The sequence below is a fragment of the Nilaparvata lugens genome, chromosome 11 (assembly GCF_014356525.2).
Source record: "Nilaparvata lugens isolate BPH chromosome 11, ASM1435652v1, whole genome shotgun sequence".
Lineage (NCBI taxonomy): Eukaryota > Metazoa > Arthropoda > Insecta > Hemiptera > Delphacidae > Nilaparvata > Nilaparvata lugens.
Window position 1 is genome coordinate 25,249,495 of NC_052514.1, and position 19,652 is coordinate 25,269,146.

A 19,652-nucleotide genomic window follows, 5' to 3' on the forward strand; every position below is an offset into this window, starting at 1 on the left:
TGATGTGATTTGTGAACTCAGCTAATATAACTTAATATTATACAGTATAGCGAACGTTATTGCAAGAAATATGAAGTAATGCCACAGTTAATTTCTATAACGTGTTTGCTGGTAAGAATGACAGACTCTATCAGTCATTATTGTGAGGCTGTGAGTGTGTCTCGCTGTTATTGAATATGATTAAACTATTGCTTTCAGTTTGAAGCGTAAGTGAATGCTGGCATTGAGGCTGGTTCTACTAAATCGGGCCATTCACTCAGCAGATTCTTGACCAACTTGAGGTCCAAGATTCAATGTTGCATGTTGGAGATTCGACTTCGGACCGTGAATGGGGTTGTTGATGATGGGTCAAGTGTTGGATGTCTAGTTGGACGAGTTGGACCAACACATCCAACATTCTATAGTCAGAGACGATTGGTGAAAGATCCGACTAGGTAGTCCAAACAGTCAGGGCGAAAATGATGAAAGATCCGACTAGTGGTCTTACTATAACTGGTCCAACATTGTTGACTAGCAGCCGGATAGGGAATGGCTTGCTTACCTGTAGTGAACTTAATCTATTATACAGCATTCCACCTACATAATACCAATGCTTCCCTGAGCTGACAATTCAAAATGAATATAAGACTAGTTGAAATTTGAATAATATTGTTTCAAGCTTATTTTTTGTTTCAAGCTTCTCAATATTGAAGAACAATGATATATTATTTTGAACAAACGTAGATTTTTCAATAATGGATTTCCGAATAACGAAATTTAGTTTTTCATATGAATGTTTGAATGTTCTATTAGAAAGTTTATACTTAATTTATGCAAAAAATGTCTAGCCTGAAATGATTCTCATTATTGGTTCGAGTTATTTGATGCTGTTAACAATAGTTGACGATTTCTTATATTTGATGGCTCTCATGTGCTCAATAGCAGCCTTGTTGAAGATGAGTTCGAGTAAATCCAAGATGGAACAGTAGATTATATACTAAATATGCTATACAGTACTGACATGCAATTCTCATTTCAACAAAGATTTTTTTCTAAATGGTAGATCTTATTCATAGTTGTGAATTATGAAAGTATCATGACGAGATTTACATTATAAAGTCAGCACATGATTCACTTTCATCAAAATAATGTATTATTTTGTATTGAATAATGTATTAGACAAATCAGATGACTCATCTAGCCTCCTCTAGCTCCGCACTGTTGGTGAAATGTTTCATTTAGACAATGTAGGTTGTATAATATAATATAAATATATGATATAATAAAATATTATGAGCCAACAAAATATTCAATCTCAATCATGAAACTAATATTGAGTCATGGAGAATTTTATTTTCTTGACGAGTGACATAGAATTAATCATTATCAACAAGGATAAAGAATTTAATTCATATACGGGGGTGACTTGAATCATGCTATGTACTCTAGAAGGCGGTGGAAATATGATGATACTTGGCCACTCTTATTTCCACTGACTTTATAACGTGAATCTCACTATAGTTAACTGTCCTCGAAAATACATGGATCCTCGTATATACATGGAGCTATAGTGATAAAATGAAACCATTTTTGTGAACTTTAGTTTCATATTCACAGTAGCAGGAGCACGCCAATCTGGCCGTTACGCTGAATAATAAGATTGGCCTACTTGACCTTGAGAGCAAGAAGGATTGCCAGAGATTTTTATAATAATTCCAGTAACGCCGCTATACACGAAACATTACATCAAATACAATGTCACTGATGCTCTGGACCATCTAGGTATCATAATTTTATTTTTCTCTTTCTTCTTCTTCTTTTTCGTCTTCTTCTTCTTTTCATCTTCCCCACCATCAGTATCCTTATGCTGAACGCCTGCTAATTCTTCTAATGATTCTGTGGCTGGGGTTAGAACAAACGAACAAATGATGCTAAATTCTGAACAATAATATTAATAGAAATCTGGATAAAGCCAGTTTGAAAGCTCTAAAACTATGAAGAACTAACATTGAATTCATATTCTTCTGGATACATAATTCATCATGCTTCACATTTATGTTGAGTATAGTTTCTATGTGTTTTATGCTCCAGAATTCATGCTCTAGCTCTATGCACGTTTGGTCTAACCCTAGCCTAATGCTAATTGCTTGCAGTATTCTATTTTTACGATTTCCTTCTGTTCTTTTGGTCTATTTTTGTTGACCGATTCCAATTTAATTCCTCATATTCCATCATGTTTACTATGATAATCCTTATTTACGCTTGTTGAGTTATATTTATTCTTGTTCAAATGGTGAGCGACAGAATAATACTGGCGACCAACGGGAAGGAGAATGAGGGAAAGAAGAAATAAGAATAAGAAGATGAGAAATGACAAGAACAAAACAATGAAATTATATTTCTGTAGCCTCCAGTAGGCTGCATTTTGTAAATCAAACTAGTGAATTCGGTAGCCTGACACAAATAATGTTTTATCACTTGGAAGTTTATCAGCGCAAATTAAAAAAATAAGCCTCATACCATACAGAACAGCATGGAACATAAATTTAAATAAGCCTTATCAGTGTTGTCTTATCTTACTAAGGCGGCATAGCCAATCGAAAAATGCTTTAGACTTCCAGTTAGATTCATTTCATACTTTCAGCATTCCTCATATCATGAGATCAATGCTTTCCAGTCAGTAAACCAATGCTGTCAGTATGGAGCGAATCCCACTCTAGACCTTTACATTGGATAACATTTTATATCCCGATAGTTTGACTATGAACAGCATAGTCCATTGAAATTATATTTTGTCTGCAACATCAAGCCCAATTGAAAAAAAAATTAGGAACATTTTTATTTGAATTTGGCATAAATTTTCCCATTGATGGGAATTGAACCAAAAATGAATGTCCTTACTACATATATCTGGCTTCTCCATTTCTATCATTTATTCCAGAATAATTGATTCACAAAAATGATTAACATGCTGGGAAGTTCAGTTTTGAATTTTGCGAATCGAAGTGTCATGGTTGGAAAATTCTTTCTGAATCCAGAATTCAAAAAAGAAATAATTGATTTGGGAAATTAAATAAGAATTTCGAAAGGTTGTTCCATTTCATATTGAATCGCATCCACAACCACCACAACAATGAGAAGTCTATCTTGAGGCGATATTTGGTCATAACCTGATTCTGATTATAGTTTGTCCAATGAGATATTCATGATTGGCCATATACAGATGGAATACATTGCCTGGATTATCAAATCTTTGCTAGATTCCTTTCAACTCCTATTTTAATAGTCTATTATGGATAACTGTTTTCCTCGGTGAACGTTTTTCTGTTACATGCACCTATTTGGAGCAGGAGTAATGGCTTAAATAATCACCTTCCATTTAGACGACTATTGTAGAGATTTTTCAAAGTAAGATTCATTTCATACTGTTGACGTTAGTTTGATGAAGACTTCGATTTTCAGCATTCCTTACAAATTACACCGATGCTTCCCATTAAAGCAATGCTGACAGTATGTAATGAATTATATCCAGACACAACTGGATGTTTTCTCTCTACCTGTAGTAGTAGTATAATCAATTTTGCAATAGAGGGTTCTATCATATAAACAACATTATTCAATCAAAAAAGATATATTTATGGTCGATAAACCTCTTTAAAATACAAATAACTGAACTCAGTAACAATAAACAAAACATTTTTACAAACAATAACTTACAGCTATCACACTTACTACACCTTAGTTTTCTATTTGAATATTCAATGATCTCGTAAAATGAAATGTAACTGAGCTGTTATATTCTTCAATCTAGATAATAATTAACATTTGAGCTCCGGTAGCATAAATATTGTTCATGGAAAACTGATGAATTTTGTGTATCAGATGTCTAGCTTGGATCCAAATTCTTGGAAAATTCCACCGTGAAATTGCCAAAAATATGATCGAAACGAATGTTAAAAAAATGTTCATAATTAAATTTTACAAAATGAGTGTTTCATGGCAGATTTCATGAGTAGTCATGTCAGTGGAGCAGTAGGTATTCAACTGACTATTCCTATCACAAAAGACTTTGATATTAATAATTTGAATAACTTATTATGTCAATTTGGAAAATGTTTCATTCTCAAGAAGCATATGTTATGATATATTGAACACTTAAAAGTTGTCGTCACAGATCTATATAAAGTCATGATTTTGATTGTCTTGGAATTCATGAAAGTATGTTTTAAATACAAATAGGTACTATACAAATTTATATTTTCAAATTTTATGATTACAAGTATCTGGGCCAATTTTGATTCCAGGCAACAACTTAATCAATACGATAACAAGTCCATTATCATAATATACAAGAGAATTCTCTCTGCATAGCTAAACTTATTTCAACAAGTAATCTTCGAGCAATCCGAGTACAAGCATAAAATTAACTTAAAAATAATAACAGATAATCAATAGAATAAAAATAACAATACTGAACAGAAAAAGCAATCTACAAAAGCTACTGAAAATAAACATTATTATTGTACATATTGTACATAAGTATCATATTATTTGTGAGCATGAATAATCAATAACCTATAAGATATTCCATTTCCCTTATTATAAATTATCTTTTGACTGATTTATCCAGGAGTTTTTCTTCATGAGATAAATTTTTAGAGTATTCCAATTGGAGAGAATGACTCCCAACTTTAGAATACTCTACATATTTCTGATGAATGTTGACTCATTGTGAATTAACTTAAAACTACATAACAATGCAATCTTACACAAAGCATCTTATTTTTCTCAAAGTAGCTCCTAACCATATTGCTCTAGAGTCTAGACTATAAAAAAATAAGCACCATTTATTGTCATGTTTCCTCTCATTTTGAAAGAAAATTCTAGAAGCGCTCTCATTCTCTAAAACTTATTTTGATTGTTCTTTTGTACTTTTCTTATTGATAGTTTTTATGAAAAATGAAATAATTGATCCTTTATAAGGCACAGCACGCAATAGTATACTCATTAAAAATATGGCAAGAATATTTATCTTGTTTTTAAATAGATCAATATAAAATAACAATTCAACTAACAAGAATAAACAGTTCCAACATTGGACTTATCACAGATGAAAATTGATCACTTACTAAATTTTTACAGCAAATTGATAGCTCGATAATATTATCTTAACTCTTCTGTTATTGAAAATTAAGAGAACACTACGTTATTTTGATATTTGGGCTACACTTATCTTGAAAACTTATCCACTGAACTAATCCTACTCTAAAACTTATCAATGAATCTGCACAATATTTTTGTATAAAATATTCAAACACTAATTGTTGAATAATAGGGCAGATAATAATACTCCGTCCATTTTACGAGGAACCTATTGAAAGCTTCTTTGAATTTTTTTCACTAATAGCATTTATTAGAGGTTTTCGATGATCATTGACTACGATTATGATCAAAGCTCATGTTGACTACTGTATGTCATCCAGTAGTAAATAACATATTTTTGTGTTTTGTTCAACTTCTCTTGTTAATGATGATAATAGTGATTCTTACGTTTTTTAGTGATACTATCATTCAAGCTGTCAATGAAATTCAATAAAAATACAACTTGACTCCTGAATTCATTTGATCAACTTATAAAACCTCTGCCTACTTATATTACTCAATACGATAATTCATATTGTTTGAATGGATCCAATAATCTAATTGGTCTCTTATCGAAATTTTATTTTTCCTTGATAAAACAAAACAGCTTGACAGTAATATAACCAACATTCAATATTAACAAACTAAGCGATCTATATTTTGTCAATGAAACTAGTGTACCTTATAATCATTTGACATTAGAATCGATGACCACATTTGCTCCAATCTTGACCACATCATTTTTCACGACACTTGCCGGCACTGCCACTAAAGGATTCGCGATGCATTCACCACTCCCTGATGCACCTGCTGCAGTTGCATTCTGTTGCACCGGCCCCGTCGAAGTGCATTTCTTGAAATGAGTCCTCATATTGCTCGACTGACTGAACCTCAGGCCACACTTGGAACACGCGTAGGGTTTAACACCAGTGTGGTAGTTCATGTGGGTTTTCAGGTGGTGTTTTTTGGTGAACGATTTAGAACAGACACTACATGTGTAGGGTTTGACCCCTGAGTGCAGTCGCATGTGTAGAGTCATGTTGGAGCGGTCTGCGAACGCTTTCTGGCAGACTACACAGGTGAACGGTTTCTCACCGGTATGGATGCGGAGGTGTTGCTTGAGCAGCATTTTCCGCGAAAACGATTTGGAACAGTGCGGACACACGTGCGGCTTGACACCGGTGTGGATGCGGACATGCATGTTGTAGGCCACTCTTTGATTGAAGCTTTTGCCGCAGTACTCGCAGCCGTATTCCTTGCGGTTGCGGTGAATTTTCATGTGCGAGCTGAGGTAGCCGCGGTCGTTGAAGTATTTGCCGCACTCGGGGCAGGTTGCGGCGAACTCTTTGGTGCCCTCGTGCACGGAGCGGTGGTATTTGTAGTTGCGCAGTTGGCTGAACTGCTTGCCGCACTCCGTGCAGTGGAACGGTTTCTCACCCGTGTGCGTGCGTAGGTGCACCTGAAACAATACAAAAACATACCAAGAATTACTAGAAAAAAGTCCATTGGAAATTAAAATGTATTTTAAACCACCTGAAATTGAAGTTGAATTTGAAGTTAAGTCTATTATTATTGGAGTTGAAATTATTAGGTTTGGAATTTTAAAGTTTGATATTGGGCTTTGGAATTACACTTTTTGAGAGAAAAGTGTTGGAATCTGAGTAAAAAAGTATTATTTATGGTTCAAGAGGAAAGTGTTGGAATCTGAGTAGTCTGGAGAACAGGACTTGATAAATCAAATCAAATCAAAAGTTCTTCATTGGTTCTTCAAAACAGAAAAAAAACCATTCAGCAAAAATATAAGAAACCAAAACACCCGCAAGGAAAGTCCTGTGCGCAGGTGATAGTTGCTAATACAATTCAATACGAGTCATTAACAACTCACAAAAGATGAAATAAGAAATTATAAAATATAATAAGAGGGAAAGGTTTCTATTGAATGTGAAGAGATTACAATTTCCGAAGGAGAGAAGGAACGGGAACGATTAAAATGAAATTGAAATAGAATTGTTTAATGAGACGTATAGAAGGATGTACTAGTATGTGATCGAGAAGAGAGAATATTGAATTTTAACTGTCAAGATTAATTTTATAAAAGAAAATAAGATTTAATTCAGAAATTTCTCTTGACTTTTCTTTGTACGAGTAGGAACTCGTGAGCAGGAGCTTATTATGTTTGTAGAATAAATCAAATGTCATGAACCCAGAATTCTCTCAACCACAATAATTATTCATCTCATCAAATTCATGTCTTCTGTGATGAATTAATTCTCCACTTCACGAGTTCTCTATTGAATGTATGAATATTCTGAGTAGATTTTTTCCCACACCGTCCTCTAACAGAATTTCCAGTGTCACTCTGGGCCGGCTAGACTCAGTCGGCGTCTGGGGTGGGCCGCAGCAGGGGACGGGATGCTTGGTGTGGTGTCCGTCAACCACCCTCGCTCGAGTCGAGGGTTGAAACAGAGCCTTGAGTGTCTTGTTGAGTTGATTCCCTCTTTTAGGAAAAAGGGGCCGTGCTTTCGCACTGCCTAACAGGGTTGGGCATGGAGAGACGGGAGTAGGAACAGTCTGGCAGCCTCTGGGAATACGATCTCCGGGTCGGGAAAAGCGTTCCCAATCTCTAATGAAGGTCCTCTTGCTATTCCACTTGGAATCAGCAAGATAGAAGGGCCCTGGTACCGGGCGTTACTAGTGGTCACCGGATCCAACACCTCGGTCACCGGCTGTTTCTGGCTCTCAGGATCGTGATCTCTGGGACGGGAAAGGTGTTCCCGATCCCTACTGGAGGTCCTCTTGCTGTTCCACTTGAAGCAGCAATATAGAAGGGCCCTGGAACCGGGCGTCACTGGAAGTCACCGAGTCCAACACCTCGGTCACCGGCTGTTTCTGGCTCTTAGGAACACGATCTCCGGGACGGGAAAAGCGTTACCAATCTCTACTGGAGGTCCTCTTGCTATTCCGATCCTCTTCGGAATATTTCTGGGTCCTGTTAGATTTTGGTTCAGAATCAAACTTGTAGTCGCAGGTCGAAATAGGCTGTATGACTGTCACGAATTGCGAATGTCGTCGTTCGAGACTCGCCTTCTCGCCGATGCCGTATCTCGATGCCTCACACGTCCTTCCATAGCTCCACCGAAGGGAAGACGTAGCTCGGAGTTGTATAGAGGTATAGTTGTAAGAAGTATAGAGGATGTCCGTGTCACGAGTTGCGCTCACTCTGGCCGTGTCCTGCTCCGTCCAACAGCTCTAGACCAACTGACCAAACTGGCTCTCTTCTGTTCGGCGAGCCTCCCTTGGCAGCCGAGTGAGATAAAACAAGGATGCGCGGCTTACCTGAGCAGTAGCCCAGTGCCTGAGCCGCTCGTTGGACAACGAGAACTTGTACAAAGATAACCGAGCATCGACAAAACTAGCTCTAAAAACAATTTCCCTCATTAGTCACGAAATACATGGTGACAATATGATGATTTAATATTGAGAAACTTGGCTATTAAATAACAAAAGCAGAAAATATCACAATTGGTATAGCCTAATTGTAATAGAGTTATAGTTTAAGATCTATTCTTTCTCAATCCAACGATATAAATCTTGCTTACAAAAAATCTAAAATGTCACTCTGGGAGGGGGAAATAGCAACGCGCTACACTTTTACGCTACGAGCTACGCGGTCCCCTCACATCAAGCTCGCACAAGCCATGCGTCTATTTGAAAAACGAGAGATTCTCAGTTATATTTTATTCTTCAATACTCATAGTTCAGATTGATAGAATAGTTTTTATGTTCAATAGAAAGTAGCTTGTTTTTGTGGCTTTAAGTTCATAAAATTAAATTGTTAGATTTTAAGAGAACCATTGTGACTAGATGTTGTATAGAATGCATAATATGGATATTTTTGAAGATACAAATGCAGAGTGAGGCTCATAGCATAACTATATAACATATAACTATATTATATACAAAAGACTAAGTATTTTGTATGCTACATTTTGACAATACAGTGGTGAGCTGGGCCCATAGAAATAGATGACATCTATTATTATGGCTGGGCCGGGCAGTAGGGGTGCGGCGCTAACGTTGCTCCTCTCAATATTGTTTTTGTTGCTAAATAAAGAAAAGAAACTCGTTCTTTGCATTCTCGTATGAGTGGCATTCTCATCCCTCATGTCAGTTTCAAAGGGAAGTTTGCCAAGTTCGGACGTGCGTGGTAGACTTTTCGTAGTGAAGCACGTGGTAGATTTTTCGTAATTTTTCGTTGTGAAGCACGTGGTAGATTTTTCGTAGTGAAGCACGTGGTAGATTTTTCGTATTTTTTTCGTAGTGAAACACGTGGTAGATTTTTCGTATTTTTCGTAGTGAAGCACATGGTAGATTTTTCGTATTTTTCATAGTGAAACACGTGGTAGATTTTTCGTAATTTTTCATAGTGAAACACGTGGTAGATTTTTCGTAGTTAGTGCATTGATGGTGACAATTTTTTCACACAGTTCGATTATGAATTTATTTATTTGTGATCCCTTCTGAGTGATTACACACCAAAATATAGTTTTGTAGAATATCAGTTCGGCATGATGTGCTCCTGTTACTCCAAACAAGTTTGAAACAATTAGTGATGGATGAATCGGACTTAAATTGTTTAATTTGTGGTAACAAACTAGATGACAATATTGTAGTTGTAAGAATGGAATCAATGCTATTTCTGAAGCCAGCAAAAAAGAAGAGACAGTTTACATGAAAAACTACGAGGAAAGAGTACTATTAAATTACACAAGTTATGTAGGCAACAATACACAAGACCTTCGAGTATTCAAGCAGCTATAAAGACACTAGATGAACAAAATGAACCCAGTACATCAACCACTGGAGTTACTCGTAGAACCCATCAGACAATTTGATTTTAGTTGTGTTGTTTTTATTTGTGGAAAATCAGCAAATTGCAGCTCTAAAATTCCAACTCATATAGAAAACCATTTCACGAAGTAACGACGATCGAGTTCAAAGAAAGTTTTTTACAAAAGTGCAACGTTAGGAGTGACATATGGGGTGAAAATGTTCTTGGAGACTAACATTAACAAATGTTTCTGGTAAAAAGAATGTTTTCTGCCTTACTGACAATGTGCATAAAATTGTGGACAATTGGTATAGAAACAGGGCTCTTGATCTAGAAGAAGAGAAGAAGAGGATTGTTTCAGCTGCTGCCTCAATAATAAGAGAAGACATACAAAGGAAAACCTATGACTTCAATTCGTATCCAGATTTGGAAACAATTAAATCAGGTGGAAAAAATCTCATCCCCGAGACTCTTGAAATGTTCATGTCACAGGTTACAAAGAAGAGGAATTCAATTGAATCACAAAAAGTCAATAAGAAATGTATTATAAGTCATGCTATAATATCTGCTGTGAGACCAAGATCATTCCTTTCACCTATACAGACAAGCCTAGCTTTGACTTTACATCGACTGTATGGTTCTAAACATTTAATAAACATGTTGTCTTCAATGGGAGTGTGTGCATCATACAACGAAGCTTTGACTTACATAACGTCACTAATCAGTGCTGGCTCCCCAATTATTGAACCTGATGGATTTCTTCAACACGTTTTTGACAATGCCGACGTAAATATTCGAACCTTAGATGGACTAGGAACTTTTCATTCCATGGGAGGCATTCAGTGCATCACACCAGGTTCTTGTGTCCAAACTCAAACTACTGTGAAGAGGATTTCAAGTGGATCATTTCAAAACATTGAAAGTATTCGTGAGTATGTGTATCCATGAAGAAAGAAATGCTGGTCTGTCTAACATGATCATTGAAGACTTTCCAAAGATAATAGATAGGTGAAAAATACAAGGAAGCGTTTACTGTTTGCTTATGCAATAACAGGCTGTGATACAACTTCTTCTTTTTTTCGGCCTTGGAAAATAAAATCTTTAGAAATTGTTCAAAAATCAGAATAAGCTCAAAGACAGCATCAGTGTTCATTTGTGAAAATTCATCTAAAGAGAACTGAAAAGAAATGGTGACGATTTTATTCTGAATCTGTATGGCCAGAAAAAGCACACAAGCCTCAATGAAGCACGTTACTTCATGTTTACAAAACTAGCAAGAAAATCAAAACTCAGATCTAATTTTGATCTAGCTAAGCTTCCTCCAACGTCTGAAGCTGCACATCAACATATATTTAGAGTGTATTTGCAAGTGCAGACATGGCTTGGAAATAGAATGGATGCTACAGATTGGGGCTGGAAGATTGTAATGGTGAAGAAAAATGGTGATCACAAGAAAAGTTTAAAACCGTACAAAGCACCAACCCTTTGCACCTGATGACCTTCTGCACCTTGTGTCTTGTAGCTGTAAGACATCATGTCTTAAATATTGTGGGTGTCGGAAAGTGGGACTTGATTGCTCTGCCATGTGTGAGCACTGTGATGGTCTTTCTTGCGAAAATAGTCCTAATATTGATGAATTATTGATCACGAGATTGAATTGGATTGTCAAGAACAGTAAAAGAAGGAAGAGAAGAAGAAAAAGAAGAAGAAGAAGAAGAAGAAGAAGAAAACGAAATGAGGAGGAGGAGGAAGAAGAGAAGAGGAAGAAGAGAGGAGGGGAGGAGAAGAGAAAGAGAGGAGGAGGGGAGGAGAAGGAAAAAGAGGGAGAGTGATTTTGAGAGAATGACTATTGTATATAGTGTGAATATTAATTTAAGTGGTGGGTGGGCGGTCCGTGATGGTGTTTGACACCTGCCGGTTTGAGCCAGTCCGGGACACGGCGGGTCCATAGGTGGTGGATGATGGAACAACCCTAAATGAGGGTTAGGAATAATCCCCCGAACCAAAACTGGCTCTCTTTATATGCTTTTGAAATGCTTCTACTGCCAAACACTGAGATCTAATTTTGGGGTTGAGGGACCCCCTCTACCCCCCTTCTTCGTGGTTTAATGAGCTTGGTAGTATCAAATTTGAGCTAAGCGCCCAAAAATACATATAAAACAACTGAAGAAAGATTTTCCGTCCGAGTGAATGTGTTAATCATATAACATGCAATAATAATGATGATAATGAAGGGTCGCGTCAAAGCGTAGCGCGTTGCTATTCCCCCTCCTAACGCAATATTTCTTATCGTTGGTATGCTAAATTATACATCGTTGGATTGAGACAGAATAGATCTATAACCTTTGTTGGAGGCTTTTCTCGATAAAATGGCATACAAGAGAGTTAATTGAGAAATAATAAAAAATTTAGTTGTAAAAATGCAATTTTTTTAGATATATTTATTTTTATCAGGATAACTGTTGGGTTTATCGTGAAAGTGAATAGAATCATTATTTTAGACTATTATATTACCAACCATTTGAAAAAAAAATCAACTCTATCCGATGATTGGTACCTGAGATATCGCGTTTGTAGTAACTACCTGTTTTTTTCCAACTTCAAGGGGGGTGGGGGGTGAAGCAAGAGGGGGAACTTTGGGGACTTTTGTGTACAAACTTCTCTTATACCAATATAACATTGGGTAAAGTTTCAGCTTTTCACTAATTAGTTCCGACACAAAACCTTTATTGACTGGGCTATTAGCTGAGCTGTAGCCCAGTGCCTGAGCCGCTCGTTGACAACAAGAGCTTGTACAAAGATAACCGAGCGTCGACAAAACTAGCTCTAAAAGCAATTTCCCTCATTAGTCACGAAATACATGGTGACAATATAATGATTTAATATTGAGAAACTTGGCTATTAAATAACAAAAGCACAAAATATCACAATTGGTATAGCCTAATTGTAATAGAGTTATATTTTATCAGATTCTATTTCAGAAGATATTCCAAGCCTTTCACTGTATCTCTCAAGCTCAAACCTCTCAGAAAGTCTCTTCAAGATTCAGCGAATTCTTCTGTTGCCTTCTCGAGAATTTTAACCATTTCCATACGACACAAGACGAAGACATTGATCAGGATCAGAGATAAAAAAATCAACAACATTGTGAACTCTGCCTCATTCCATTCAATTCATCAATGTCTTCCCAATGTATCTCTTCCATACTAACTAGATATTATATCTGTATTCTTGTCTTAAATTTCTTCCGATATTGTTCCCTTATTTCCGTGTCCCTGTTCCCAAATTCATTCTTCCTCTACTTCTTCAAACCCTTCTCTGTTCTACTATGTTCATTTCCTCAAAACCAATTCAACTGAGAGATTTCCGCCATTACAAAAATATTCCCAAGAGAAAAAAAGCAGAAAACAACTCAGTTGCCAATAAATAACACGGACAACATCAGATAACCAATCAGGAATAATTCTCAGACTGATGAACTGGATAGAATGGAACTGTGCCAAAACGTGATGTATTTTTTATCAATCAGGAAGTGTCGGCTTGAAAGAAAATGTGATATCTCAATTTGAGAAGAGCAACATCAACAACATCATCGTCATCATTCAAACACAAGTCATCATCATCAACATCATTATCATAATCTTCAACTACTACATTTCAATCATAATAAAATACAAGTCATCATCGAACACGAATATTATATATAGAGAGTATCTTAAATTTCTTCAATCAGAAGTTATAGAAACGTGATTGAGAAAGAAATATTCCTATCGCTGTATAAAGGTTCAGATATCCTAAAACGTGAGTCATTTTGACAAAACCCCATAAATCTCCGCCCTAAAATAACTATAAAAAAGAACTATCAGTGAATGTTGGCTCGAAAATGTCTCAATTCTGTTGTTCTTATCTATTCAGCAACCTACAGGTGGAACACTTTTTTTGCTAATAGCGGTAAATTGTTATGAGAACATCATTCGATAACAAGTACAGGATTTCCAATCTAATTTTTATCGATGGTTTGTTAAAGATGTCTCACCTTTTCCATCAGAATAAAATGTGGATTGTGAAATAAATTTTGTTACATTCTCGTTCATTTATCAAGAGTTCAAATAATTTATTCTGTTCTCCTTTTTTAATAATTTATTAGACTTATTATGGATAAATCTAATAAATAGACACGTTCGGTTTTTGTGTTCAATTCAATAATTCTCATCCATTCTATATTACAATGAGTTTAGCCGCGTAAGTAATTCATTCAGCTTCTTTTTCAATTGAGAAGCACCACATGGGGTGAGAATGATTGAGGAAGAGAGAAATACATGAAAAAAGGTCTGAGGAGACAGCAGGAGAATGTGGAGGAGAATTGGATGATGTGGTTGTGGAGGAGAAAGAAGGAGTGAGTGGTGGAAGAGGAGGAGCTGAAGAAGAAGAAGAAGAAGAAGAAGAAGAGAAGAAGAAGAAGAAGAAGAAGAAGAAGAAGAAGAAAAGAGGAAGTAAAAGAAAAAGAAGAAGAAGCCGAAGAAGAGTGAGAGTTGAAAGTGTCGGAGAAGTACAGAGGCCTGATTTACAACGGTTACTTGAGCGACATTGTGACTTACAGTGATAACCTAGCCAGGTGGTCTTGATGGCTCATTATTTTTGACTTACAGTCACTTGACTCAGTCACAGTCGGCTCCATTCATTTGCATATCAGATTGACCTTTTACTGGAGCACTGAATGGATATACTGTCCATGGATACTGTATTCCGTTCAGTAGTGCTAGCTACTGGGTTAGCAGTAATCAATGGTGAAAAGAGTGGAACATTTAGAAATATTTTGGCCTACTGTTTAGAATTTGCACGGTAGTAACATGAGAATTCACTCTGATTTTCATTCAGGTTGTTGAAACATTATTTAACGTCTATAGAAATTGAAATGGAACAATAATAAAACATGACCCCCTTTCCTTATTTCATACCCCTTGATTTTTGCCTCCCCCCTTACAGTTTAGTGAAATAGCACACTGCAGATTTCATAAACACGCTTATGAAAAGCCATAAAATTGATTAGGTCTGATAGATTCACGCTTAATCATTATCGTTGCATTGCACTTCACTATTAGAATAGTATAGACAAGCACACTGCACCATATAATATATACATACATGTTTTGTATACGAGGAGTTTGATTTACATTCACAACTGGTCTAGTGGGGTGGTTGTAGTTTGATTGAATGCAGCGATACTCTGACATTGAGTCTTGAAGATTGACATAGACTATGTGCAAGATTGACAGGATGGTGTGCAAGTACACTTTTTTGGGATATCTATATACCATTAGAAATCTTTCTGTGCACTGAAGGAAGAAATACCTTTACAAGGCTAACTAGTGCTCTCAGTTGATCTATGTACATTTATTATACTGTACGATTTATCCAGTACGTTGAAAATTTACATTAGACTAGTTTCAAATTGGAATCATTGACGTAGGTCACTTTGCAAAAAAATTTATTGACTGCATTTCTGTTTCTGATTTTCTGGGATGAGACATCTTTTGGTGCAATTTCATGGTAATTGGAATCACATCCATCCAAGATATTCCCATGTTTCAATAGTTAAATGTTGTTTGAGTATGTCTTGCATTGATTGACTGATTGAGTGATTGTTTAATTCATCAATTTATCTAATCATTCATTGGTAATTGATGCTATTCAGGTCACTTGAATTGATGGTATATTGAATTTGAACGAACACTTCCCTTCAAACATTTAATCAGTAGTTAATTATGGCTTAGAACAGAAACATAATGAATTCACCAATTCACCCTTTCAGATTCTATATTAGATCCAGTGAACTAGTGAATAACAAGTAAATCAATTTCTCTTGAATCTAGACTCAATAATCGGCTTCGAAGTGTGAGGTTGGGGAGGTGAGGTGTTTGCGGTAAGAAAAGGGTGTCAAGTGAGTACTCCATATACAACTGTAATTCAAAAATTTAGTCACTAGAAGAATTTATTTAAGTAAGACCACTTCTGAGTGCAGAGTATTATTCTTCATTCTTTTATTCCATGACTCAACGTTCAACAGATATTGTGATAGATATATACACATCTCTGGCGCTTGAAGTTCGGGCAGATATCATCCCCGCTAACATCGCTTATTATTATAATCTTAAGCTTCAAAATGAAGGTGGGCTACAGTGATAGAATGATTATTTAACTAGCAATAATTAATATCTGAGTTGAAACATGTGTTTGTAGAAATGACAATATTATCCTGGTATAACCAATGAATGAAATTTAATGTGAATTGATGAAAAGTAATGTGTGAATGTACCGTAACATCACATATTCACCAAATTCATAAATGTACTTTCTATGAATTTCAATGAAATAGATAACACTATAGAACTGAAATCTGTTGTATATCTAAACTTATTACAATACACATATACAGGGTCTGTATAATGAGTAACCAGACTGACCTCAGGAAATTTTTTATTTGCAGAATATGAACAATTTTTCTTCAGAAATCTTTAAAGTGGTCCCCATTGGAGTCGATAACACGCTGATACCGGATTTTTCAATCCCTGAACGCTCCCTGGAAGTCGGCAACCTCTATTCTGTCTTGAGCCCTTGTCGTAGCACGTTGAACGTTTTCCAGAGTCCCGAACCGCGTCCCCTTAATTTGTCTCTTGATTTTGAGGAACAAAGAGAAGTCCGGTGGTGCCATATCCGGGCTATAAGGAGGATGTCGCAACGTTACCCTCGACTGTTTGGCCAACTGCTCGGTGACGAGCAGGCAGGTGTGCGACGGAGCATTGTCGTGGTGGAGGATCCTCGAATCGGCAATCCCCGGACGGTCTCGATGAACCCGGGCGGTTAGTCGACGGAGCACCTCTCTGTAGTACTGGCCGTTTACTGGCCGTTTACAGTTTGGCCGGGTGGCACAAACTCATTGTGAACGGCCAGTACTATAGAGAGGATTGAAAAATCCGGTATCAGCGTGTTATCGACTCCAATGGGGACCACTTTGAAGATTTCTAAAGGAAAATTGTGCATATTTTGCAAATTAAAATTTCCTTAGGTCAGTCCGGTTACTTATTATATAGACACAGAGGCACAGAGACACAGAGACATAGATACAGAGGCCCTGTATTATCATGAATCCACTTACATTTCAAGCTTTTTTGTATTGTATGTGCTTACTACATTCTTTTAGCTTGCGATACGCAATATCTCAACAGATTTTGGAATACAATAAATCTTGGAGAATTGATGGTGTCGCAGTGGTTGGGGCAACAAAAGTCAAGAGTAAAAAGAATAGAGCCTACCAATTTGGATTTGTTTTTGACAATTATTCTAATTGACTAATTCAATTGAGTAATATTGTATTAATTTTGACTGATTTAAGTGAAATAGACTTAAAATTCTAATTCACTTATTTTTTCCTGACAACTTTGTCACTTGTATATTCTTGTATTTTTTCTATTTGATATTTTATCACTTACTAGCAAGAACCCGTGCTTCGCAAGGATCTATTTAAAACCTTGACAAAATGAAAACTTGACGTAATGAAATTTTGGAGAATTGAGAATAGGCCTATAACCATCCTTGGTTATTTAAGAATCTATAAGCAAAATTTCAAGTTAATTAGTCCAGTAGTTCAGACGTGATGATGCGTCAAACATAATTTTCCTATCCCGTACGTGCATAAGCCAGCTCTTTACTTTGTATAATTATAAAAAGACATAGTTAACGACTGCAAGAGATAGGACTGTGGAACAGAATAGTGGTGAAACTATGATAGCGCCAGAAGTGTCTCAAACACAATAGTAGGTACTACATGAACGTTTTGAAAGTGATTTGAAAAAATGTTAAACAACAGAACTGAATCCTTATCATTCTACCTTCATTTAGAGAGGCTTTTGTTTGAGCCGAATGGAAATCTATTTATAAAAAAATGAATGTCTGTTTGTTTGTTCCCTGTAGACTTGAAAACTACTTGACATAACGGCATGAAACTTTGGGAATATGTTGTGGGATGGTTTCTGAACAGAAATTTTAATAGGGGGGCTAATAATAATTATTTATTAATCCATTTTACAGACATATGTTTTCGAAATTTTCGGCCGAGCGGCTACTGAAGAACGAAAAGATGATCATGATTCAAGATCATTATTGTGATAATATGATTTAGCATCTAAAGTTATCAGCTGTAATAAACATATCACCCTATGATAAATTATTGTGTAACGGTAGTTTGAAGTTGAAGTGTAGTGGATTGGTACCAGCTGTTGATAATGGTTCCTTAGAAGACCTATACAGATAATTATCACTCCCCTATCATTGAGAAACTGGAAAATTTTGAAAAAGATTATCACATAATGAAAGAGAGTATATATATATATTGTATAGTATATATGTATAGTATTCATATTGTATTCATTAATTACAGAAGAATGAAAGAATAATTTACAATTTTTTGAATTTAGCTTAGCTTATATTCATCCTAAAATGGAAAGAATATGGAATTCTGTGTGATTCATCGTACATCGCATATTTCCTGGACCATATATCGACAATCTACAGCTATAAAAACATTGAATATTTTTCTTTGAAACACTGATATAACCTTTTTTTTTTTTAATTAAAAACTTTACTGATAGATATTACTACCAATTGATTGAGAAGAATAATATGTTTTCGGAATAATGAATGCTGCATGACTAAGCACATAGGAAGTCCGTATTGAGATGAACATGTTGATTGTCAGATAAATTTCATGATTCACCAAATAAAGTCAAGTGTAACATGATATACATTGGCGGTGCGAAGTTCGCTGGGTAAGCTAGTTGTAAATTAAGCTTTATTATTAATAGACAACGCTGAAAAAGACAGGCTCAATCACCAGGAATACTATAAATCTGTAGAACGTTTACCACGTAAAACACGTGGTAAGCTCGCGCTCTCAATCAACGCAAAATCAATTCGATCAGCTAATTGATGAAATTGTTTTAAGCTTTCCAATGATTACAACATATGTTAGAATATCATGTGTCAATTGTCTCAGTTCCATATGGAGTTCACCTTACCATAAGCTTACTTAATAGATCCTTTTTCATCCTTTGAAACCCTTAGAGGCAAAATATCTCAAAATCCGTTCTTAGTGTGCGTCTAGCATGTTTGAAGAATATTTGTGCAAAGTTTTAAGCCTGTAGGCCAATTAGTTTGAGCTGTAGTGTGATTTTACATAAAAATTTTCGAAAAGTGCCCTCTCCTGAACCCCCCTGTGCTCCTGATTGGAATTTTTCTGCATAGATCTGATTTTTTTCGTACCTGAACGAAAAAGTTCCTCATGACTTTGCTGTGCAATGAACGGTTAAAAAGTACAACATTTTGGGGGGCCCAGCTCCCTCAGGGGGGGGGGGCAGATTTCTGAAAATCCTTTTGTAGTGGATGTTTTGAGGCTACAATAAATAATTGTGCGAAATTTCAAGTTTTTAGGCTTAGTAGTTTGGGCTGTGGTGTGATTTCAGTTTGTCGGGGCTTAGCCTTTTAGATATAGGTAGAAGAAGAAGAAGAAGAAGAAGAAGAAGAAGAGAAGAAGAAGAAGAAGAAGAAGAAGAAGAAGAAGAAGAAAAGAAGAAGAAGAAGAAGAGAAGAAGAAGAAGAAGAAGAAGAAGAAGAAGAAGAAGAAGAAGAGAAGAAGAAGAAGAAG

General features: G+C 36.0%; 1 protein-coding gene across 2 annotated transcripts in view; it reads right to left on the reverse strand.

The window, feature by feature from the left end:
• Positions 1 to 3,598: 3,598 nt before the first annotated feature.
• Positions 3,599 to 19,652, reverse strand: part of LOC111047803 — a 138,012-nt gene continuing 121,958 nt past the window's right edge. For both annotated transcript variants that reach the window (XM_039437977.1, XM_039437976.1), the window contains one exon: positions 3,599 to 6,580. In XM_039437977.1, the coding sequence (XP_039293911.1) occupies positions 5,810 to 6,580 (771 nt within the window). In that variant the 3' untranslated portion in view covers positions 3,599 to 5,809. The remainder of the gene's footprint in view (positions 6,581 to 19,652) is intronic.